Genomic DNA, 22,486 nt, shown 5'->3' with positions numbered 1-22,486 from the left:
TATTAATATTTATGTTTAAATTCTTAAAAATTTTAAATTTTATCTTTATTTTCACTCATTTATGTTAAATGTTATATTTATATATAAAAGTATATCACAACAAAAATTTAGTCCTACTGCCCACTGCAAACCTTACTCATTTTTTTATCTATGAAATAAACCATTAAACCCCAAACTTGTTGTGCTGGAAAAATTGACTTGGTATTTCCCAGGATGAGTCTGGTACCCGAGCGTTGAAACCGCCAAGAAGGAAAAAAACACAACTCCCTCAAGGTTGACATGATCCTTGTCGGCATCATTAATCTTAAAAAAGCACATGTTCCACGTTTATTGTTTATTAAACAAACCATTACAGTACTATTTATTATCATCCTTTATGAAAATGGAAAACCAATTAAGCAAACTTGCTCCGCAGGCCCCACATACACTCTGATCCAACTCAGCCATGCCTTGAGTCATCTGATATGCTCTTCTTCCTGTACCGTTCTTCCACGGTATTGACTAGAGGCACAAGGTTTCACATCCCCGTTTTACCCTCACCGAACTCTAAATTAATAATTGGATAAATAAATAAACTAGTATATAATTAACCATTACTGTCACTCTTGTGGGGGACTTTTTGAAAAAGGTGCAAGTTGTGTCTTGTCGTTTTATAGATGGTCAGGAATGTGGCTGTTTATTTTAAACGTAGGGTAGCCCGCGAAGGCCAAAGGGTCAGACTCCAGAGCCTGAGCTGAAAGTCTGCATTCTGCAACTATATTTCTGAGTATTTCTTCCCAGTCAACTTTTTGCAGATCGAAACAGAGCATTGTTGGCTGCCGAAAACCTTTGTTGTGTAATGGGTTTTTTAGCTTTCCTGTCTTTTTCAAGATTGGCTTTTTTTATGGAAATTATTGCTACATTTATGTTGTTGAAAGCAATTAATGGACAGCTAATATTTTTGCGGTATTCTATATCAAAGGGTCGTTGCTGATCATTTTTCTCCACCATTAACTGTTCTGCGCTTCTTGTTCTGCTAGTTTGCTGAGAAAAAAAAAACAGAAAAAATTTAACCCTTTTTCTTTTCTTTTTTTTTTTTCAATTTCCCTAGAAAATAAACAGAAACTGGGCAGAATATGAGTGATTGAAATCAAGTGGCTAGTTTGGGTTTCAAGAGTAGAGTAAAGCTGATATGGAAGCTGGAAAAGGCTTGGTGGAGAAGAGAGGAGCAAACGATGTTGTTCTCCATTTTTCGAGTCCTGAGGATTCTTTTGTCTTCAATAAGGAAAACAATGATTCTAAAACTTTTTCTTCAATGACGGAAGCTAGTTCTTACTCTTCTCCTAAGAATCTTGAGCTGAAACAGCTTGAGAATCTTAGAGTCCAAGTCTCCACGCCCGTAACCTGTCCTTCTCCTTCTAGTGAGATTGCAAGGATGAGTCCCACTCCCAATAAGCCGCCAAAAATTCCCACTGATAAGAAGCTTACTCCAAGAAAGTCCCTTGGAAGGTCAGCGTTTTCGAAGCCAAAATCAAGATTGGTAGAGCCGGCCTATCCAAATGATGCCAAATTGGTGGAAGAAAAGAGTACACAGATAGTGAATGTAAGTTCATCACCTCATCGGAACTCACCTAGTGCAGCTTCACCAAGCAACAAAGCTACTACTCCTAAAGAGAATTTGAGATCAGCTCCCGTTACTCCAAAAAATCCTTTAATCTCTCCAAGCATAGAGGAGGAAGATGATGAGGAGGTTTACAAGACTGCTGATCTCAAACTGAGTGAAAATTCAGGTAAAAAGTGGAAGATTTTACTTTTGATCGAGTTTGTAGCATTTATTTGCATTATGGGGCTTCTGATTGCTAGTTTAACTGTGCACAAGCTGGAAAAAACTATGATTTGGGGTTTGGAATTGTGGAAGTGGTGTGTGTTGATATTGGTTATTTTTTGTGGTAGATTGTTTACTGAATGGATGATGAATATTGTTGTTTTCTTGATTGAAAAGAACTATCTGCTTAAGAAGAAGGTTTTATATTTTGTTTTCGGATTGAAAGGGAGTGTTCGGGTATTGGTTTGGTTGGGTTTGGTTCTTCTAGCATGGGGTTTGTTGTTTAACCATGGAGTTAAGAGATCAAAGAAAACTAACCGGATTCTAAATAATATTACTAGAGCTCTTGCTTCCTGTCTCATTGGATCAGCTATATGGCTGGTGAAAACGCTTTTTGTGAAGCTATTGGCTTCTTCTTTCCAATGTACAAGATTCTTTGATAGGATTCAGGAATCGATTTTTCATCAGTACATTCTTCGAGCTCTGTCGGGTCCGCCAATGATGGAGATGGCAGAAAAGGTTGGGAGCAGTACTAGCATGGGCCAGTTGAGTTTCAAGAATTTGATCAAAGATAGGGGAGGGGAAAAGCAAGAGGTAATTGATGTAGACAGGCTTAAGAAAATGAGGCAAGAGAAAGTATCTGCGTGGACCATGAAAGGATTAATTAATGTGATAAGTGGCTCAGGGCTGTCTACTATTGCAAATTACATTGAAGATGTTGATGATGAGGAGAATGAGCAAAAGGATAAAGAAATAACTAGTGAATGGGAAGCAAAGGCTGCTGCTTATCGGATATTCAAAAATGTAGCAAAGTCTGGTAGCAAGTGAGTATATCTAACTTATCAAAACTCTTCAATCCTATAATAGTTTGTTCTGTAATTGTCTCACCTCTCTATTTTTTATTTTTTTGAAAAGCTTTAAAGATGATTTCATTGCTTAAAGAAAGTCTCACCTCTCTAATGGACTAGGTACATTGAAGAGGAAGACCTCTTGCGCTACATGAAAAAGGAGGAAGTAAACAATGTGCTTCCACTGTTTGAAGGAGCTGTAGAATCTGGAAAGATCAAGAGATCAACTTTAAAGAACTGGCTGGCAAGTTCTTTATCAGTTATATTATTATTATTACTATGTTGTATATTATATTTATATGTTTCTTATGCTGTTTGTATTATATGCCTTTTTGAGTATTCTACATCAATTTGGATGATTTGGATTATTGTTTCGTTTAATATTGGTTCAACCAACTTTGGGACTCTGTTTGCATGCAAATTTTGATGTTTCAGCATTAAATATGCAAAAGTAGATTTAGTGTAATAGTGTTTTGCTGCAAGAATTGTGAAATGAAAATATTATCCTGAAATATGTTGCTTATAAATAGTTGTTGTAAGTTGTGACATGAAGGTATTGAGCATCATTTTAGCAGTTCAGAACCTAAACAAGATGAATGCAATTCAAACTTATCCAGTTGCCTGCTGCTTGTTTGCAGGTGAATGTTTACCTTGAACGCAAATCTTTGGCACATTCCTTAAATGACACAAAGACAGCAATTGAAGAGCTGAACAAGCTTATCTCAGTGATTCTGCTTGTTGTGATCATCATTGTGTGGCTACTTATGATGGGAGTTTTAACAACCCAAATACTTGTCTTCATTTCATCTCAGCTTTTACTTGTGGCATTCATGTTTGGTAACACTGCAAAGACTGTATTTGAAGCCATCATATTTGTATTTGTGATGCACCCATTTGATGTAGGTGATCGCTGTGTCATTGATGGAATACAGGTGAATGATTAATCTAAGAAAACATATGGCTCTATTGTAGCAAGAGCACCTTGATTGACATAGTTTTGCCTTCCAGATGGTCGTTGAAGAGATGAATATTCTGACAACAGTATTTTTGAGATACGACAACGAGAAAATATTCTATCCAAATTCAGTTCTAGCTACCAAACCTATCAGCAATTTTTACAGAAGCCCAGAGATGAGTGATTCTGTGGAGTTCACTGTTGATGTTTCCACATCAGTAGAGCAAATTGGAGCTTTGAAAGCTAAAATAAAAGAGTATGTTGACTCAAAACTTTCTTCACTGTTATGTTCGCAAAATATACTGCTATAAGCTATGGAACTTATTGATACAATATCCTAGCTGGAGTTCTGCAACAATGCTTGAAAGATGTCTTACTTACCTTTGATTTCGAATAAGTACTATGCTGCATATATATATGACTTTGCAACTTTCCATCAGGTACCTGGATAGTAAGCCTCAACATTGGCGCCCCGGACACAGTGTACAAGTTAAGGACATTGAAGATGTGAACAAGATGAAAATGGGACTCTATATTACTCACACCATAAACTTTCAGAACTATGGAGATAAGAGCAGCCGGAGATCGGAACTAGTCTTAGAACTGAAGAGAATATTCGAAGCTCTGGATATTAAATATCATCTTCTTCCTCAAGAAGTTCAGGTCACCTATGTTGGGTCAGCAGCAGCTTCAGCAATTCATCAACCTACTCGATGATGGCATGGTGTCATTAAATACTGGAAGATTTTATTTGTTTCATATTATTTTTTTATTTTTTTGTTGGTGAAAAAATAGCTTGCATTGTTTTCCTTTTGTTGTTGGTTAATTTCAAGTTGAGAAATTCTTTTTGTATTATTTCAATCAATTATCGATTTTAACAAGCTCTGTTATTTCTCGGTACTACATGGATGGAGTTCAACTTTCTTTTCTTCAGAGTATTCACAAGTTTCTAAATTTAAGATATTAAAAAAAAAGAAATTGAGATATTAAATATGGATTGTATTAAAAATTGAGATATTGGTAAAGTTTTAATATATATATATATATATATATATTAATAAATGTATGTTCTTTTTTTTAAAAAAAAAATGGATATTTAGAGAAAGTTAAAAATGTTTTACCTTGATTAACTTAAGCATTCAGATAAATTAATTACTATTTTAAATTCAACAAACTATTATCTGCCTATTACATTCCTATAAACATCAATCTAAATGAATTTATAAATCAATTTTCACAATGTTGTTAATATATAATTAAGAAAAAGGTTATGTAAATTTTTATCAGCTGGCAAGTAAGTCAGAAAATATTTGTACTTCAATTCATCTAGTTTTTGGCTTCAATATTGACTCTGACATACAAATAAAATTAATAATGTTGTTTAAGAGTAAATCTACTTATATTTTTAAAATTATAATTACACTCTTCAAGATGATAGTTTGGTCAAAGTAAACTGGCCAACGGCCCATCTAATGGGCCCAAAATAAGCCCAAATAGATACGAACCACAGACTAGAAGAAAAGAAATCAGTCCCTTTTCTTTCTGGGTCAGTGGGTGGCCAACCATACAAATGCTCTCCCAAATTTCAAACTTGCTGGGTATTGGACCAATAAGATAACCTTATCCATCAATTCCAGCTTGAGAAGCTGCCACATAGGACAGAGATAGCGATGACAAGGCCGCTTGATATCTCTAATTTCCACCTCTCATTACACCCCTCCCCAACACCCCCGCTCTCAAAAACACACGTTGCAACACCCTGTCTTCTCTATTTCCATAGAAGAAAATTTTCACAAGAAGAGAAGGTGTTGGTTTTAGACTCAGGGCGAGACACAGGAGAAAACCAATGGCTTCCACTTCAGCTGTTTCAATGGCTCTGCCATTAACTCGTGCTAGCCAAAAGAGGGTGCCAAGCTCCGAGGCTTTCTTCAAGCCACCGCCAGTCAAGCCATCGAGGGCAGTGGCTACTGCAAGACCAAATGGGAGGCTGGAAGTCAAGGCTTCTTCACTCAAGGAGAAGGCTGTCGCTGGGTTGACGGCTGCTGCACTGACAACATCCATGGTGATCCCCGAGGTGGCTCAAGCCGCCGATGGAGTTACCCCATCCCTCAAGAACTTCTTGCTTAGCATTGTAGCTGGTGGTGTAGTGCTTGTTGTCCTTGTTGGAGCCGTGATTGGTGTGGCCAACTTCGACCCTGTCAAGCGTAGCTGAGCCATATAATTCTGGGATGCAGTGAATTTTTTCTTTTTTGGAGAAAAAAAAAATCCCTGTTTATGTATGTGTTCGATGTTTCCATTAATGAACTGTGTCTTCTGAGTGCGTGTAATTTGTGGCTGAGACCCTGTGAATTCTGAAATTTCTATTTTCTTATACACAAAATTGGTGCAAACACATCCTCTTTCAGAAATAGGACAAATCAATGGATGGGTTGCTCTGGCACAGCCTTGCAGAGCCATCATGATTGATCAACCTCCACGAAGGCAAAGCAGACCCAAACAATATTCACTGGCCATGCCATTTTCAAACTAATAGGCGATCATAAACCACAAATAAAAGATTGCGTGCAGCTAAATTATGGAAACGAACAGAAGTTTATGCAGCAATGTGTAGGGATCTTCTACATTAGGTTCCAATCTCTTAGATTACTTCATCAGGAATCTAACAAAACATTCTATGGCAAAACCCGCCAATGGCAGTTTAGATTTAATGCTCAATACATCAAACTACGACTGCTGAAATGATTATGCTCCATAAGCAATATCATTAGCTCAAGTCATTTAAGCTTTATTTTAAAAAAAGTAAAATGCAACACCTCAGATTAAGAACATGCAGAATTATAGCCACTATACATTTCTTCAAAGATCCCTACAATATTTGATCAATTCATATTCAAAACTTGAATCACTAACAACAATTGTGTAACAAATAATGCCAAAGAAATGTTAATCAACTACATAGGACCAAAGTTCCAGCTCCTAAAATCATTACTTTGGTTCAAAATTTTTTTCTAATTTGCAAATTCTTCGAAATCAAGTCTAGAAGGTATCTACTTTCTGCAGAGTAGTTCACCTTTTCAGCCTTAACTACAGTGATTTTCACCCTCTGTTCATCGCCATAGAGTTCCTCTTTGATTTTAAGCTTGAATACATATTGGTTAAAGAGTCTGCTGCAAATAATTTCACCAAATCTGGTATCATCCTGCAATTCATATTTCAATGAGTACAATTCCTTCGCTGAGCATCCCAAGATTTCTTCCCCAGATTCCTGGAAAGCTGTTACCCATGTCAGTCCTGTATGGTCTTGAATCTGAACCTGGAGAAGGTATCTGTACTCACATTCCTCAAATTCTTGATTACAACGGTCACACAGCCATCTCTTGTTACCCGACCGTGCCACTTTCTTATTGCATTGTCTATCTCCAATCATCAATGGGCAAGCTGTGTAACAGAAATTATCTGTTTTAATGAAAACTACAGTCGCCCTTGCTGTGACCCAATCTGGCTTATCAGATCTTCCAAGCCCTTCATCCCTGATCTGAGACAAGGTTTTACGTATCTCATTCTTGGATCCTCCAGGCAAATTTTCTTTAGAAATAGAGATAGAAGCAGTATTCCTCCCCCCTTTTTCAAACCAGTCTCTAAGGCCCTGAGCCTCTGGACAATCTGGATTTATAAAGAGCTGCGTGGAAGAAATAGTGCCAATGGATTTTCCATTGAAGTCACTGACCTTGCCAGCTTTAACAGCCAAAACTGGGAAAAACCCAGAATCAACCATCTCTTGCAGCTTTTGACCTTCCTTGTTGCAGAAATCACCCCAAAGGGTTAGCTCAACACTCTTTCCAGATGCATCCTTCAAATTCAGAATTCTTCTCTGAGTTTCCATACCGTTCTTCCTCAAAATAGGAACTGAAGGGTTAACAGTTATCACGATACCAATAACATCAAGTATAGAATTGTTTTCAGCACTATCAATTTCACTGATAGGTCTGAAGGAGAACTGTTGTCTTGGAATAGAGCCATCTTCATTAGGGCAAAGCTCCACAGTTGAATTTGATTCCAAGAATATCTCCCACTCATTCTTCAGATGGTTAAAATTCTTTTGTGCAGGTTTCAAGCTACCCTTTGAAATTAAGTAGACTCTACCAACTTCAATAACATCGTAGAAGCGGTCAACAACAGCATTGAAGCAGGTCACCCGTATTTCTCCTCCATCAGAGTCAAGGAGGTCAAAGGAGAAGACCTTCCCATCTCCCCTAGCATTGTTGTAGCGACGCAGATCCCCTTTTGCAGTCACACGAGCCTTGATTGCCCAACGACCCTGGTAAGGATTCAAAGCAGCAATAGGAATAATCCGTGCTGGTGCCTCATTCTTCATTATTGGGCCCTGAATTTTGTAATTTGGAGGTGGCTGGTAGGGGGGTTGAATAGTGGGACGAAAGCTCTGGACATTGTTAGTGGGAACATTGGCTCTATATTTATAATTGCTAGACCTCACTGAAGGCTGCGAATTGCTATTAGGCAATGACTTGTTAGTTGTTGAATCAGAATCCGTAAGAAGTTTTGAATTCCCAATTATTTCATACTCTGGAATTATAGTCTCCATATTTAGCACGACAATAATCCTGCACAGAGAGAACAACAAAAAAATTTATCCAAGACTTCTTAAATGAACATGTCACCAACTCTCAATCAAACGAGCTGAAAGCAATAGAACTTCCACGAACATGTAGTGACTTATAAGGCATGAAATGTAATTATTTTCAAAACATGTTTCTGAAGGCTATGTAACATATTTGATTTCAAATTATACACTGTGGAGAATGAATAATATGATTTCCTTTCCTCCTTACTTTAATTGATATCTTGAATATGAATAATCTACTCGACAATGGTCCTAGCCTTACCTTTTATTTAAGTTCATTAGCAGTGGATAGGATTAACGATAATTCATCTACTTAAAAGTTCCTTCAACTTTGTATTCAAGGCACCAATCAACTTGAACGCTTAATAAAAATGAATTTGAATTTCTCAAATCTTCAACCTAAAAAAAAAAAAAAAAGAACTTTGCTCTTGTATTTTAAAAAATAAAAGGATCAAATCTGAATCTCAAGTCTTCCCAAACTGAATTTTGAAACTACAAAATCGTATATCAATACTTACTTTTCAAAAAAATTCGTATATCAACATTCAAATTAATTCATTAGTTTTAAGTAGAAAAGCAGTCAATCGCACCTACGATTCTGAACAGTGCTGCAAACGTAGTCGATCAACTGGATGATAGATCCTTTCTTGACTCGTCCGGTCCTGACTTGTTCATTGAGCTGAGTGGCGAGCATCGCGTGCTGAGAGGACTCGGAATCGGATAGTAGAAACCGGTATCTCTCCTGAGAATTGCCAATCAGCTTGATATCCACCACCTGAACCAACGGCTTGGAGTTCACATCGCCAGCGTTGATCGACGCAATCGCGTTGCGCGTGAGATTAGGCAATGACTTGTTAGTTGTTGAATCAGAATCCGTAAGAAGTTTTGGATTCCCAATTATTTCATACTCTGGAATTATAGTCTCCATATTCAGCACGACAATAATCCTGCACAGAGAGAACAACAAAAAAATTTATCCAAGACTTCTTAAATGAACATGTCACCAACTCTCAATCAAACGAGCTGAAAGCAATAGAACTTCCACGAACATGTAGTGACTTATAAGGCATGAAACGTAATTATTTTCAAAACATGTTTCTGAAGGCTATGTAACATATTTGATTTCAAATTATACACTGTGGAGAATGAATAATATGATTTCCTTTCCTCCTTACTTTAATTGATAACTTGAATATGAATAATCTACTCGACAATGGTCCTAGCCTTACCTTTTATTTAAGTTCATTAGGAGTGGATAGGATTAACGATAATTCATCTACTTAAAAGTTCCTTCAACTTTGTATTCAAGGCACCAATCAACTTGAACGCTTAATAAAAATGAATTTGAATTTCTCAAATCTTCAACCCAAAAAAAAAAAGGGCGAACTTTGCTCTTGTATTTTAAAAAATAAAAGGATCAAATTTGAATCTCAAGTCTTCCCAAACTGAATTTTGAAACTACATAATCGTATATCAATACTTACTGTCCGAAAAAAATTCGTATATCAACATTCAAATTAATTCATTAGTTTTAAGTAGAAAAGCAGTCAATCGCACCTACGATTCTGAACAGTGCTGCAAACATAGTCGATCAACTGGATGATAGATCCTTTCTTGACTCGTCCGGTCCTGACTTGTTCATTGAGCTGAGTGGCGAGCATCGCGTGCTGAGAGGACTCGGAATCGGATAGTAGAAACCGGTATCTCTCCTGAGAATTGCCAATCAGCTTGATATCCACCACCTGAACCAACGGCTTCGAGTTCACATCGCCAGTGTTGATCGACGCAATCGCGTTGCGCGTGAGATTGACTGGCATCTTCGTCACTAAAGCTAAATCTCGCGACCAAAAACCCTAAAGGCCTATAAAATGTGAAGGAATTTAAAATCTTTTGAGATGAAGTTTTAGACAGATTAACAGTAATTGTCCGGCGGGAGAGAGGCAAAGTGAGAAACGATAGATGGGTAAGGTAATGGTCTGATGGCGGGGACTTGGGGGAAAGGGTATAACCGACTTAACCACTTGAGATGGAGGAGAATTTTGTTTTGATTTTTGAAACCTGAAAATGGGGACCAAATTTCTGTTTAGGACATATTTACAGTTACAAGCCCGCATAGCTGGCGGGTCATTTGAACTTCGATCGATGGTTTTCACTCTAAACGCAGCGTTGCGGGATTTTTTTTTTAATTTTTTCATCTTTCTTGTGTGACCGCGAGTGGAGGCTTTACAAATTCGATTTGAGAGTATAATAAGTTTTGCTTGGAAGTTTTTGATCACCGTTAACCAACCAGTAAACAGCAGGCAGGAGCATTACCCATTTTGGAAAGACTCTGGAAAGCTTCCATGGGGGGCAAATGGATAATCATCTTCAGCATTCAAGGCATTCAAAAAAATTATTTATTCTTATCTCTCCATTCTCTTATTCTCCTCTCTTTCTTGGCCAAAAAGAGTGTTCTAAACAAAAGGGTGTGCAGTTCGAAGCAAAATCGCAAAGCTCATCATCACGTGTGAAGATTTCAAAGGCCTGCCTGAACAGGGAATGAAACACCAAACACTGGCAGAGACCACAACGACATTATAAACTTAAAAAAATAATAAATCCTTAATGAAAACTAATTTAGTGTAAAAAAATTTGAGAAACATCAAAGAAAAATACAAAAACATCCAGCAGAGGTCCTTGAAGCCAAATTTTGGCTACAAAAACTAAGGCACTTGCATACTCCCAAAATTAAATAGATGACTATCATCAAAACGGTACTCATTGAGCTTTAAGCCACCACCGGAATCTCAATATCTGTTGTTTCAGGCTTAACCTTGAAGGTCTCTTCATCCTCCTTGGGAGAGTGGATTGTGACAAGATCAGGTAGTGGAGTTGTAGGGCCTTGCTTACCCTTGGGATCCCAGTCAAGCATGATCTTGACCTTGATACCTAGTACCCCCTGTGTTAACAACCAGAAACTTGGTCAGAAATGACAATCAAAATGGGCAAACCAGAGAAAACAAATGGATTGCGAACCTGTCTCAAAAGAACATGTCTGACAGCAGAGTCTATATATTCGTTGACTGGATGACCAGAAGAAATCATATACCCATCCTTGAATTTCATAGACTTGGCTCGCTGTGCCCTTAGCTTTCCACTAACAATAACCTATTGCACAAGGAAGCCAAAAAAATATACAAGTTAAAACCATAAATCAAATAAGGACACAATATCATATCAACTCCAAAATCAGCTAGTTTACAAACCTCGCATCCCTTGGCACCACTCTCCATGATGAATCTCAAGACACCATAGCAAGCCCTGAAATAGAATAACAACCATCCCAACTATCAACTTGAATCCACAAACAAGAACTTACCAATTTACACCATTTATAACAATAACAAGAAGTTCACAAATTTCAAATAAAATCCATAACATACACACAGAGACACCAAAAAATTGCACCAAAAAATGAATAACGAAATTGATAGCTCTGAATATGTATCCTCCCAAATGTTACTGGAAGAAAACAGTGAATTTCAAACCGGATGATGGAATGGAGGATTGAATTAATCTTGTCATCTTCCGACACAAAATCGGTACAGGAATAACCTATTTGCTTTATAGATGACTAGATATAGTCAAATTATGACACGAAACAGCTGGCTAAAACCAAAATTGAACAAAAGAAAACATAGATTTTGAAAATTTTCATATGCACAACCAGGTCATTTGACATCTATAAATACATTACATTTGCATACAAAATCAATTACATATCACAACAAGAAATTAAGAAGAAAAAAATTGACATTGTTCCCTCCTTAAGGTTGCTGCAAGAAAACCGAATGAATTTTCAGCAGGATTACGGAACACAGGAAATATATTATCTAATTGCTTTTGTCATCTTCCGACACAAAAATTGGTAGTGAAATACCAATCTGCTTTGTAGATGACGTTATACAACAACAATTAACAAACTCTAATAATTTAAACCCGTTTAAATATATTGCATATAAAGTCACACATTGACATGAACACTAAATTTAGCATTAACAGGCTTTAAAATCTGTAAAATGAATCGATTTTCAGTATGTACCTTCGGACAGCAAGACCTCCGAGAAGCTTGTAGCGAAGAGACTCGGCCTGAGCAATAGCGCAAAGGCCTCTGTTGTTGACCTTCTCAGCGTAAAGCTCAACGCTGTTTTCTGGGAACTTGAATCGCTTCTGAACCACTGAAGTCAGCTCCCTAATCCTCCTCCCTTTCTCACCTATAATCCCCAATTATCATAAATTTCAAAATCGAGAAGAAAAAAAGAAGTAACCTTAGTCTAGAAAAAAGAACAATATTTTTAGAAAGATACCGAGAACGTTTTGGGTGCGGGTGGCTCGGATGATGATCTCGGTGCGCATGGGGGTAACTCTGACCTCGACTCCAGAGTATCCATCCTCAGCCAGCTCCCTGGTCAACACCTCGTTGAGTTCCGCGAAGAAGACTCCGTCAGCGACGAACTGAAAGCAATGGCAAATAAACAAAATCATTTCGATGAAATTTACGAAACAAATGGAAGAAATGAGAAGAGGAAACCGGAGGCAATACCTTTCGCTTTTTGCTGATTTGAGCTGCCATGCTTTTTGGGTTAAAGTGAGGGGAAGGAAGGGAAGTTGCAGAGAGATGAGATCTTAAGACGGCTGCGTGAAGCTCTGCAAACCCTTGCTAGGGTTTGGGATTCGGAACCGCGGTTTATATGGATAATTTCCAAACATGGACCGGGTCGGATTAATTGGATCATATCGACAAAAGGAAAGGGCCCGTAGAAGGTTGTAGTTCAGACCCGATGAACTAGAAAGTGAAAACCATTCATCGTTACAAACCTGGCGGCCCATTACTCCGACCCAGTTAGTACTACAACTACATTATGAAATAAAGTTTCGTTAATTGTTGATTTTATTCAATTTGTCAGATTCCTTGGTATTTTAGCTTCATAACACCAATGTAGAAAATTAAGCATTCGCTAATATTAGTTATAACACAAGATTTTGCTTATAGTAATATTTTCTTATATTGAATAAAATATTTCATATTTAAGGTGATGATTTTCAAAACATCATGTAAAAATAATACTTTACATAGTAACACTAAAGGGTGCTCTTTAACGTACTCGTTAAACATAGATTCTCTATTAGACACTAAAAAGAAGTTAATTTTATTACATAAATTATCCTATGTTGGTATATTTTCAAAATCAAAAGTTATGTATTTTAACTCAAAAGTTATATCACATAAAGTGACATAGTATGACTATTGGATTGTAAACAGATTTTCATGTAAATGGTTATATCTCTTCGTAAAATGACATCTAAAATTTATTAGATAAATTGAAAAAACACCATAGCTCAAAAGTTTAAACATGAAAAATTATTGTTTTAAATTATAACTCAAAAATTATGTTTAAAGAATGAATAGTTGTCATTTCATAAAATGATTATTGAAACAATACATTTATCCAAAAATTGTCTTATAAAATGTAAATATATCTTTTAGACAAAATGGTACATTAATGAAAGTATTGTGTCCTTGAAGAAGAAACAGTTACAAGCACTTGTTGCCAACTATTTTGACACATCAAAAACAAATAAAATAAAAGTAAAAAAAATTAAGATTAGAGAAGTGTTATGTTCTAAAAATTAACATAAACACCGGAGCTCCATCATCGATCAAAGGAATCCAAATTCCTTATAATCTTATTGCTATTAAACGTAGACTCCGAGTATTGAATACAACTTTGCAAACTCTATCTAACGGTCTACTTTCGTAAAGCACAAGACGAAGTTAAACATTGATTTTGTTGTATCCCTAAAGCTAGTCGTATAATTTTCTTCTGCACGAGGGTAAACTTAGTTGTATAATTTCCTTTTGCACGAGAGTAAACTAAGTCTTAAAATAACATCTATTAAAAATCTCGTCTTCAAATCAATTTTACCAATTCTTTGAGTTCTATTTAAACTTCATGTACACTAACACTCTACAACATGATTTAACCTAGAGGCTAGAATTCATTGACAAACACAAATGCTTTAGCCTTTCAATTCATAATTAAGAGTATCCTTTTATTGGATTGAAGAATGAAGGGGGAAGAGCTTAAATTAAAGGTGCCTAACAAATCACGGAACGTCCAACTTTTTCATTGCGCAAATAGCAGTGTATAGGCATGGAACCGGAACCCCAAAAGCAGTCTAATAATTTACTTGCATTTGGAGGAATGAGTAAAAGATAAAAAAACAAAGGGGTGTTTCGATATAAAAAGAATAGAATCAGTACAAAAGAAAATAAGTTTAGCTGTGTCGTAAGCTCCAATCTTATCTCCCTTCCTCAACATCAAAGATATTCAAAAGAAAAGTTGGGAATTCTTTAGCATCTTGTGATAAAGTTGTCTATTGCAAATCAAAGTAAAGAGAAAGAAACTAGAATGGGGGAATGGTATATGGACATACTTTTTTCTAAGCAATGAGACAACTGTAATCCTATCCTTTTTCAAACACACAATTATGGAGAAAAGGGAAAGCCTTTTTTCTTTACCGACTCACAGTTTGATCAGTTAAACAACCATATATTTTCTTTTAAGATTGCCCAATCAGAGTTGCAACTCTAATTACTTAATACATCTGTTGTAAAGCAGCTTCCTTTTTTGTGGGTCACCCTAAGAAAATGCTGAAGATAACCCTTTTCCTGCATCTCTTTGGGAGATCTCCATGCCCATTTCCTGGAAAATTTTCATTTATTTAATGTTATTATAATTAGAGCATAATTAGTCGTTTTCAAGAGGAAAACATGGGTTATTATAATTGGATGACCACAATCTGTTCCAACTAATGATGTTGATAACCCCATAAGAGATCCTTGATTATTATAGGACAAAAGTGGGGGAAGCTAGACTGGGGTTCCTTTCCAACCTATTTGCTGGAAATGCAAGGAACAAAAAGGAAAGAAAGCAAAGCCAAAAAAAAAAAAGTAGATTCCCACTCCACATGTAATGTTATAGCATGTTTAATTTGCCTTGGCTAGGTTTTTAGACCCTTTAACCAGCCACCAGAATTATTTCCATCTTCAACAACTTACATGATTACCTTAAACTATGCAAATTATTATTATTATTATTATTATTTAAATTATACATATTGGCATCATTTGGTAATTACCATTTTGTTTGATCTTGTGGAATTCAAAGGGATTTCTTAGACTGCTTTGACTGGCCGGCCTACGTTGGATTTGATATCGATCGGTGTCATCAAGATTTATCTCTTTTCAATCTTATTTCAAAATTATTATTTTATACATTATTGTGAAATATTTAAAGGACAATCCTTATACTTAAGCAAAAAACATTAATACTTTTGTTTATTTCTTAATGTAGATAAATAACTACTTTATACATTGAAGGAGATTAAAATAGAGAATATAACATGGAAAGAAGAAGTAAGGATTGGTGGTCCAATTATGGTGGTCACCTTGTACTTCCAAAAAGAATTAGTTATTTTAAAAATTTATTTTCCAAACTTAATTATCAATGAGAAAAAAAAATGTGGTGGTGGCATTTAAAATCACGTTCAGTGTTTAGATAAAAGATATATGCTTTTCATTTTCAAAAGAGAAGGCCTCCACAAATGTGTCTGAATATGAATAATAACAATCTTTACTTGAAATTGTACTTGTATGTCACCTATGAGAGAGACGTTTTACCGAAATATATTTATGCCATGAATTAATTGTCATAATCAAAACCTTATTGCTCCTTAGGATAGATTCTCTTTTTTATATATATGTTGTTGGGTGTGATCATGCATTTGCTGTTGAGCTTCATGAATAAATAAATCAGAATCCAGAATTTTCACTTGCTTACAAATACAATACGCCAGGTAGCACTTTGGTGGCTATTAGCTCTACCATGGTTGTTAGCCGACATTTTTCTTGCAACAGTCGATAGGAAAGCAAATACTATAAAGTTTTGATTTAATAATAATAATGAAGCAATAATGTTTTGTTATGAGCACATAGATGCAGTGGGGTGTGGGGGGAGAATGAAGAATCAGTCAGGATGAGATGGAAAAGAAGTAGAAAGAACAAAAACATGAGCTTAAATGACAGATAAAGGCAATGGGAGAATGGATAATAGATATAAAGTGAGTTGAACGTGTGTGTTGGGAGCATGGACCAAATGGTAGATGAGGTAATTCCCTCACCACCAATTTAAAAAATCTAACCAGAAACAAGCCATTTTCCAGCAATCACTCATGTGGGCCTTTCGTCTCCAAGGATCAGGATATCAGGTTGCCATGTAAAGTGGGTCCATCAACAAAGACACCTGCTCAATCAGAGAAAGAGAGCAGCTGGGGGGAGGAATCATCAACTTGAAGGAAGTCGTAAAAGACATTTATTACATAAAGAGAATATAAAATAAAAGGGCAAAACTAGGGGGAAAAAGTAAAAGAGAAAGAACCTAAGTAGGAGAAGGGATAAGCATGGAGAAGTTCAGTTTCATCACAAAAGAAGAACCTCGGGCCCCTTGTCGTGTTGTTGCGGGTCACTGTTTACACATATCTGTCTGTCCCTAGCAACTCTAGTGCTTTGTCTTAAACAACCCCTCCCCTATACAATACTTTATTTTCCTTTACCCAATACCATCCAAGAGATTGCCATTGGCTGCAACATTTTTTTTTTTAAAATAGTCAAAAGCTCATCATCTCTTATCTGAGATTCTGATCCTGTGGTGGTATGTGATTGGGAACCACAATGGTTATCTAAAGCTGCTTTCCTTCAAATTTTTTCAGAGCATCTTCTCAGAGATGTATGCACCTGCTTTCAGTTTCTTAACAAAGCATATAAACAAAAGCAATGTGAACAGCGATTCCGCAGCAAAGAGAAGCGTTGGTATCATGGGAGAAGACCGAAAACAGTATCTTCAGACCTCTTTCAGTGTTTGCTTCTCAGCTAAGGTCTAGAAGAAATATGCTTTGGATTGAGGTTGAAAAGGGAATAAAGGGTATAATGGAGAGTTTCCATCCAAAAGTAGACAATGAACCTTCATGTAAAGAATCTGAGAGAGAAAATATTTGTAAAGAGGCATAATAGATATCAGCCTTTTTGAGAAACAGAAAAAGTTAGGATAAACTAAAAGCTCTGAGACCTCTTTTTTCTATCAGTGAAATTTAAGAAGTCCTAATTGCATGACACAAAAAGATCAGCTCCTCCTTCCTTGTAAAACAACTAAAAATTGACATTTATAACATTGAAAAGGAAAAAGGGAAAGAGAAGCTGAGAAGGTTTAATTGTAAAAGTAGTAACTTTTATTACCCATTACCAAGACAGCAGCAAAAATTAGAAATGAACACCCACATGCTTCATTTCAATTAGATCCAGGGTTACACGGAGTTACAATGCAATAGAAGAAATTTTAGACCGATTATTTTGACTAACAAATGTGAGCAGTAAGTCGAGAACTAAAGACAGTTCATCACTAATACGAGGGGAGTTACAGAATCTGACCATTTTCTACTACCTCAACAAAGCTGTGAAGATTCTTCATTTGGCACCATGCAAAAGAATTACTAATAAAAAAGAAAAAAACCCAACTTTTCTCTCTAAATCAAGCCGGCCTGTTTCTTTTGTGACCAGCTTTGCCGTCTGATTTCATAGCACCGCTAGAATCCCCCTCAGACGAGGCATCCACGGACTTGGTGAAGGAACTTGAAAGATCAGCATAGAGGTCAACCACTCTTCTTATGTTGTTGTTGAGCTCCCTAATTAGACCAACATTTCTGCTCAAGTTGTCAGGGATCTTGGACTCATGATTCTGGTTTATCTCATTGATGAGCAGCCTATTCTGGTCCAAGATATGCTGAACCTGAACAAAGCTCTTCTGAAATGTCTGCACGATCTTGCCATCTATCTGAGTACCATTGCCAAGCCCTGAGAACGCGTCACCCTCCATATTTTTCCCCACTTGCTGAGTCAGAGTTCTATCAAATCAAAACCGGGCCTGAATCCAAAAATACAAAGAGAAAAGAAGAATATAAGAGCGAACAAAAGATGAGACAGCAGTTGTTAAATGTGTTATATAAAAAAAAGGCTCCTAGTAATACACTAGTAATTTATTTATTTTTAATAAATACCCATAATCATATCCGAACTCTTAACATACTTATCTAAAGCAAAACCCCAGACAAAACATGAAGAAGGCGTTGGAATTGTTTAAGGCATTTTGGGCATAAGAGACAAAGGCCTGCAGTAGAAATCATGGCCTCCATGGGTTCTACTTTTCACAGAAGGATCAGGTAACAAACATGAAAATAATATTACAAGTACTACTTATTACTATTTTTTATTTTTATTATTGTTGTTATTATTATTATTTATGATGAGATGTGAAAAAGCAGATCCCATTTCCATAAAAGGGAACCTTTTTTAATGTACTCAGAAAATACCCACCTAAAGCACAGAGTTTCAAAGAAGAATCTCAAAGACCTAAAAAGAAAAAAATAGATATATATAGGTAGTCAATGATGCAGAGAAGATTAGTCTCATGAGAGAGTACCATACTGCTGCAGAGAGACAGCATTATTAATCGTTTTTGAACAAAAATGAAAATCAGATATATCAATAAAAAACAAAAACAACATAAATGTACATAGCTTTTATTTATCAAATTGAACAGAAAGAAGATAAAAAAAATCGCTTCAAATTCAGGGAAAAGGAAAATAACGGAAACCAAGGACCATAAATTGGGAATTCAAAACCAAAAAACAAAAACGTACTTTGAAGAAAAGTTGCAGTTACAGAAGCATAAAACCCATCACCCATTTGGCAAAAGAAAATCCTTTCTGAAAGCAAAAACAAAACTTCCACAACCACTCCAAAATTCCCAGATTGGAAACCAAAAGAAAAAAAAAACCAAAGACAGTGTTAAAACAAGAACACGAAGCTGATGATAAGATCGAAGTCTTGTAAGAAAGGAAAAAAATTCAAAGAAAGCCAACAGCTGAAAGAAAAAAAAAAACCATTAATTTAACTAAACAAAAGAGAAACGAAGACAAAGAAGGAGATATTATTACATGTTTTTTTTATTCTTTTCTATAGATAGACATAAATAATAATTACAAATATAATATTATATTTTCTATAGATGTACCTTGAAAATCTGGAGCATTATATTCTGGGAAGGAGACACAGATTGAAAGAAGGAAGACGAGGGATTCCCGAGGATCAGTGGAAAAAGATCGCCGATTGAATCGAATCTCAGGAACCAAAAATTAAAAGAACAGAGTTTTTCTGAATCATGAGAGAGAGTTTTTAGAGCGAAAGAAAGAAAGAGAGAGAGAGAGAGAGAATATGTAGATTTGACAGTCACGCTCGGACCTCTTTGTGTCTAAATATTTTAGTTCTATATTCTCTAAATATATATCCCACCTTTTTTACTTTTTTTTTTCTTTTTTAATTTCGTTTTGGATTCAGTGGGGGACGGGATTGCTTTCTGTGTTTTTGCTCAGATCCGGGGGCTGGCATGACGAGTTTGATTGGAGCTGGTTCATTATGAGCCACGTGGCATTTGAACAGTGATGGAAATTTGCCATCTATGCAGGAGGCCCCACAACCCAAGATATCTTAAACAACTTTATATTCATGTTTGTTTTGGTAGATGAGAGATCTCTATATAAATTATAAAATAGAGTTTGATCTTTGATGTCATTGTTTTTGTGTGATTGTTTAGTATTTGTTGAAGGAACATGTTTTAACGTCGTTTTCAGCTTTCTCTTTCTTTTTTTTTTTTTTTGTCCCCTTTTCTTGGTTTGGTGTGGGATTTGGTTATTCCAAAGATAATCACCAAATCAAAATGATTTTTGTGAAGAACGTCACTATATTGTCCAAACTCCAATGGGAGTCTCCTATCCATAAATGGGACTCACATAAATTTCTTTAAAAATTAAGAAAAATTTAATTTTTTCCTTCACTCAAACTTATCTAAACTATATTGATTTGTAACTACATAGTTGCTTTACATTTAACACTCGTCCCTTGATATTTTATTATATTTAAAGGGTATTTTTTATATTTTTATTTCTTTTTTCTCCCTTCTTATTGATTTTTTGTTTTTGGTTTATTTGTCCCGTGTCTCTTTATTTTCTTCTTCTCTTTCATTATTCTCTCGGTTTCTATTTCTTGGGTTCAATCGGTTGAGGTATTTGCATTATTCCCCTTCGATTGTGTTGTTTTTTGGATTTGGAGTTTCGCATGGCAACTGCAACAGAGACAATTGCTTCAGATATAGAGATTTGGTTTTCCAATGAAGTTGTAGAGAAAGGGAGAAAAGGTGCGCCAATGGAGAGAGAGTGGATAAAGAAAATAGGCTAAGTTTTCTAAAGAGGGTTTTAATACGTAGCGAAAACAACGTCGTTTAGTAACAAAAAATAAGAAGGGGAGAAAAAGAGAGGAGCGGTTGAGTTTTTATTTACGCGAAAACGACAGCGTTTCACCAAGATAGCAAAAATAAAATTGTTAGCTCCAAAAGTTGCCTAAAAGAGTTATGCACATTTTTTGCTTTATTTGGTATTTATTTTTTTCTTTATTGTTAATTATGTATTTTTTTTAGTAATTAGAAAATAGAAATAATGAAATAATAATATGATTTTAGATTTTTTTAATTTTCTTAGAATTAGTTAATTGTTTCAGAATAAAAATCAATTAGAAAAAAAAAAGGAAAAGGATTAGGTTACAAAAAATGAAAATTTTTTGATTTACTTTTCTATTTTGATTAATGGACTCAAAACTGCTACTAAAAACCTCTAGATAATGGGAATGTGTTATGATATTATCTACAACTATTATTATTTCCCCTACAATGTTGTTGAAAAATACTTTGTTATTCAATTTATTGTTGAAATATATTATTAAATTATCTAACTATTTCAAATGATCTTTTAATATTCAAACTATATGTCGAACTCAGGTTGAAAACTAGTTACAAATTAAAAAACAAACCAAAAATAATTCTACACGCCTTTCATGTTACAAACCAAAAGCAATTTTGTTTTGTAATTGCTATACACATGGGTTAATTGTATCCTTCTTTATTACACGAAAAGAGATATTGTTTGAGATCAAATATAAAATCTTTTTTTTTTTTTGGTTTTCGATGGAATGGATTTAACATCGAGTTATAATAAACATGGATCTTTTAGAATGAGCTTTGTTGATTGAATAGTATTGTCTTGATCTTATTTGGTGGTTGTAAGACATGATTGCGTTGGTTAATGTTGACTAATGATGAATTTTGAGACGTGGGGATATGTGGTAATTTATTTGGGTTAACTTTTTCAAACTTGGAAGCTAACGCATCATTCAATAGCAAAAACATTTAAAGTTCTCTTTGGAAAAACCTATGCATAGCGACTCCGTTAAATTTTTATAACATGTACCGAATCAAGACTTTACACACGCAAACAGCAGTTTGGTCATGTTTTGGTTGAATTTTAGTTGGTTCAATTGGTTTGATTTTAGGAACATATCTCGCATTACTTTCTCAAATTTTAAACACCAATCGTGCGTACTTGCATTAACTTTTCCTCAACCGCAAGGCAAAAATTCTTGAACCATTATGACTTGATATTTCTCGAATTTTTGTGTTGACTTTTTTTATTTATTTTTTAATGAATTAATGATTCTATATCTAAGATATTTGATTATTAATTTATTTATAATTGTGAAATATTCATATAATCTTATAACACGAGCTTACTTATAATATTAATAATAATAATAATAATAATAATAATTCAACTTCACATCATAAATCATAAGAAAGTAATGAATCGTGACCAACATACAACCTAATGAATAACAAGTATATAGAAAGAAATTGGTATTGTTGTTCGTGGAAACTACTGAAAGGAAAAGTCATGAAACGTTGGTTTGTAGTTGTCAAGGAAGATTTATTATTCCAAGCATTCAATACAGGGTAGGATAAATTGAAAAGATCGACATTTAGAACCATTCCGCCAAATGATGAAAACGATTTCACTATTACTAATAAATATCAACCAATTTAAACTAAAATTTCAACGTTAGAAAAGGAATGTGAAGGGCGACGTACGTGTATTTAGCGATGTAAAAGAGGTTGGGTGGGGCGTGGCATAATGGTATAGGCCTGCCCCAAGTCCGCCCGCGGATCTTCGTTTCGGCCGAGAATGGGAAGTTCGATACA

At 35.4% G+C, this 22,486-nt stretch overlaps 5 protein-coding genes across 6 annotated transcripts; 2 read left to right on the top strand and 3 right to left on the bottom strand.

Annotated features, from left to right (window-relative positions):
- Positions 704 to 4,497, top strand: LOC18588316 (mechanosensitive ion channel protein 10). The gene is made up of 6 exons (XM_018126599.1): positions 704 to 835; positions 1,091 to 2,628; positions 2,773 to 2,896; positions 3,291 to 3,584; positions 3,661 to 3,863; positions 4,048 to 4,497. Exons 2-6 carry the CDS (start codon positions 1,172 to 1,174, stop codon positions 4,322 to 4,324), a joined length of 2,355 nt encoding a protein of 784 aa, XP_017982088.1. The 5' UTR covers positions 704 to 835; positions 1,091 to 1,171; the 3' UTR covers positions 4,325 to 4,497.
- LOC108663457 lies at positions 5,318 to 5,945 on the top strand. Its single transcript, XM_018127520.1, has one exon. The coding sequence runs from the start codon at positions 5,454 to 5,456 to the stop codon at positions 5,817 to 5,819; it is 366 nt and encodes a 121-aa protein (XP_017983009.1). The 5' UTR covers positions 5,318 to 5,453; the 3' UTR covers positions 5,820 to 5,945.
- Positions 6,073 to 10,601, bottom strand: LOC18588315 (replication protein A 70 kDa DNA-binding subunit A). The gene is made up of 3 exons (XM_018127519.1): positions 9,807 to 10,601; positions 8,840 to 9,196; positions 6,073 to 8,229 (listed from the first exon to the last, which is right to left on the bottom strand). The coding sequence occupies exons 1-3, from the start codon at positions 10,064 to 10,066 to the stop codon at positions 6,603 to 6,605; spliced, it is 2,244 nt and encodes a 747-aa protein (XP_017983008.1). The 5' UTR covers positions 10,067 to 10,601; the 3' UTR covers positions 6,073 to 6,602.
- LOC18588313 (40S ribosomal protein S3-3) lies at positions 10,723 to 12,959 on the bottom strand. The gene is made up of 6 exons (XM_007012626.2): positions 12,832 to 12,959; positions 12,596 to 12,743; positions 12,331 to 12,502; positions 11,495 to 11,549; positions 11,265 to 11,396; positions 10,723 to 11,187 (listed from the first exon to the last, which is right to left on the bottom strand). The coding sequence occupies exons 1-6, from the start codon at positions 12,859 to 12,861 to the stop codon at positions 11,017 to 11,019; spliced, it is 708 nt and encodes a 235-aa protein (XP_007012688.1). The 5' UTR covers positions 12,862 to 12,959; the 3' UTR covers positions 10,723 to 11,016.
- On the bottom strand, positions 17,606 to 19,675 carry LOC18588312 (protein ELF4-LIKE 4). Of its 2 annotated transcripts, none has more exons than XR_001929159.1 (2): positions 19,418 to 19,675; positions 17,606 to 18,268 (listed from the first exon to the last, which is right to left on the bottom strand). XR_001929159.1 is itself a non-coding variant. In XM_007012625.2 (2 exons), exon 2 carries the CDS (start codon positions 18,218 to 18,220, stop codon positions 17,876 to 17,878), a length of 345 nt encoding a protein of 114 aa, XP_007012687.2. In that variant the 5' UTR covers positions 18,221 to 18,268; positions 18,431 to 18,581; the 3' UTR covers positions 17,606 to 17,875. The 2 variants fall into 2 exon arrangements, 1 of the variants encoding a protein (XP_007012687.2); XM_007012625.2 differs by lacking the exon at positions 19,418 to 19,675 and adding an exon at positions 18,431 to 18,581.

Source organism: Theobroma cacao, chromosome 9, assembly GCF_000208745.1.
Source record: "Theobroma cacao cultivar B97-61/B2 chromosome 9, Criollo_cocoa_genome_V2, whole genome shotgun sequence".
NCBI lineage: Eukaryota > Viridiplantae > Streptophyta > Magnoliopsida > Malvales > Malvaceae > Theobroma > Theobroma cacao.
Note: the sequence above shows the minus strand (reverse complement) of the source record. Positions and strands in the feature narration are given on the sequence as shown.

Excerpts from the sequence above, each read along its gene's own strand:
- LOC18588316 (XM_018126599.1), top strand. The coding sequence starts at position 1,172 with ATGGAAGCTGGAAAAGGCTTGGTGGAGAAGAGAGGAGCAAACGATGTT. Across the intron at positions 2,897-3,290 it reads CAACTTTAAAGAACTGGCTG|GTGAATGTTTACCTTGAACG; the intron begins GCAAGTTCTTTA and ends GCTTGTTTGCAG. Across the intron at positions 3,864-4,047 it reads TTGAAAGCTAAAATAAAAGA|GTACCTGGATAGTAAGCCTC; the intron begins GTATGTTGACTC and ends ACTTTCCATCAG.
- LOC108663457 (XM_018127520.1), top strand. The coding sequence starts at position 5,454 with ATGGCTTCCACTTCAGCTGTTTCAATGGCTCTGCCATTAACTCGTGCT.
- LOC18588315 (XM_018127519.1), bottom strand. The coding sequence starts at position 10,066 with ATGCCAGTCAATCTCACGCGCAACGCGATTGCGTCGATCAACACTGGC. Across the intron at positions 9,197-9,806 it reads AGCACTGTTCAGAATCGTAG|GATTATTGTCGTGCTGAATA; the intron begins GTGCGATTGACT and ends CTCTCTGTGCAG. Across the intron at positions 8,230-8,839 it reads AGCACTGTTCAGAATCGTAG|GATTATTGTCGTGCTAAATA; the intron begins GTGCGATTGACT and ends CTCTCTGTGCAG.
- LOC18588313 (XM_007012626.2), bottom strand. The coding sequence starts at position 12,861 with ATGGCAGCTCAAATCAGCAAAAAGCGAAAG. Across the intron at positions 12,503-12,595 it reads CCGCACCCAAAACGTTCTCG|GTGAGAAAGGGAGGAGGATT; the intron begins GTATCTTTCTAA and ends TGGGGATTATAG. Across the intron at positions 11,550-12,330 it reads GGAGGTCTTGCTGTCCGAAG|GGCTTGCTATGGTGTCTTGA; the intron begins GTACATACTGAA and ends ATTCTATTTCAG.
- LOC18588312 (XM_007012625.2), bottom strand. The coding sequence starts at position 18,220 with ATGGAGGGTGACGCGTTCTCAGGGCTTGGCAATGGTACTCAGATAGAT.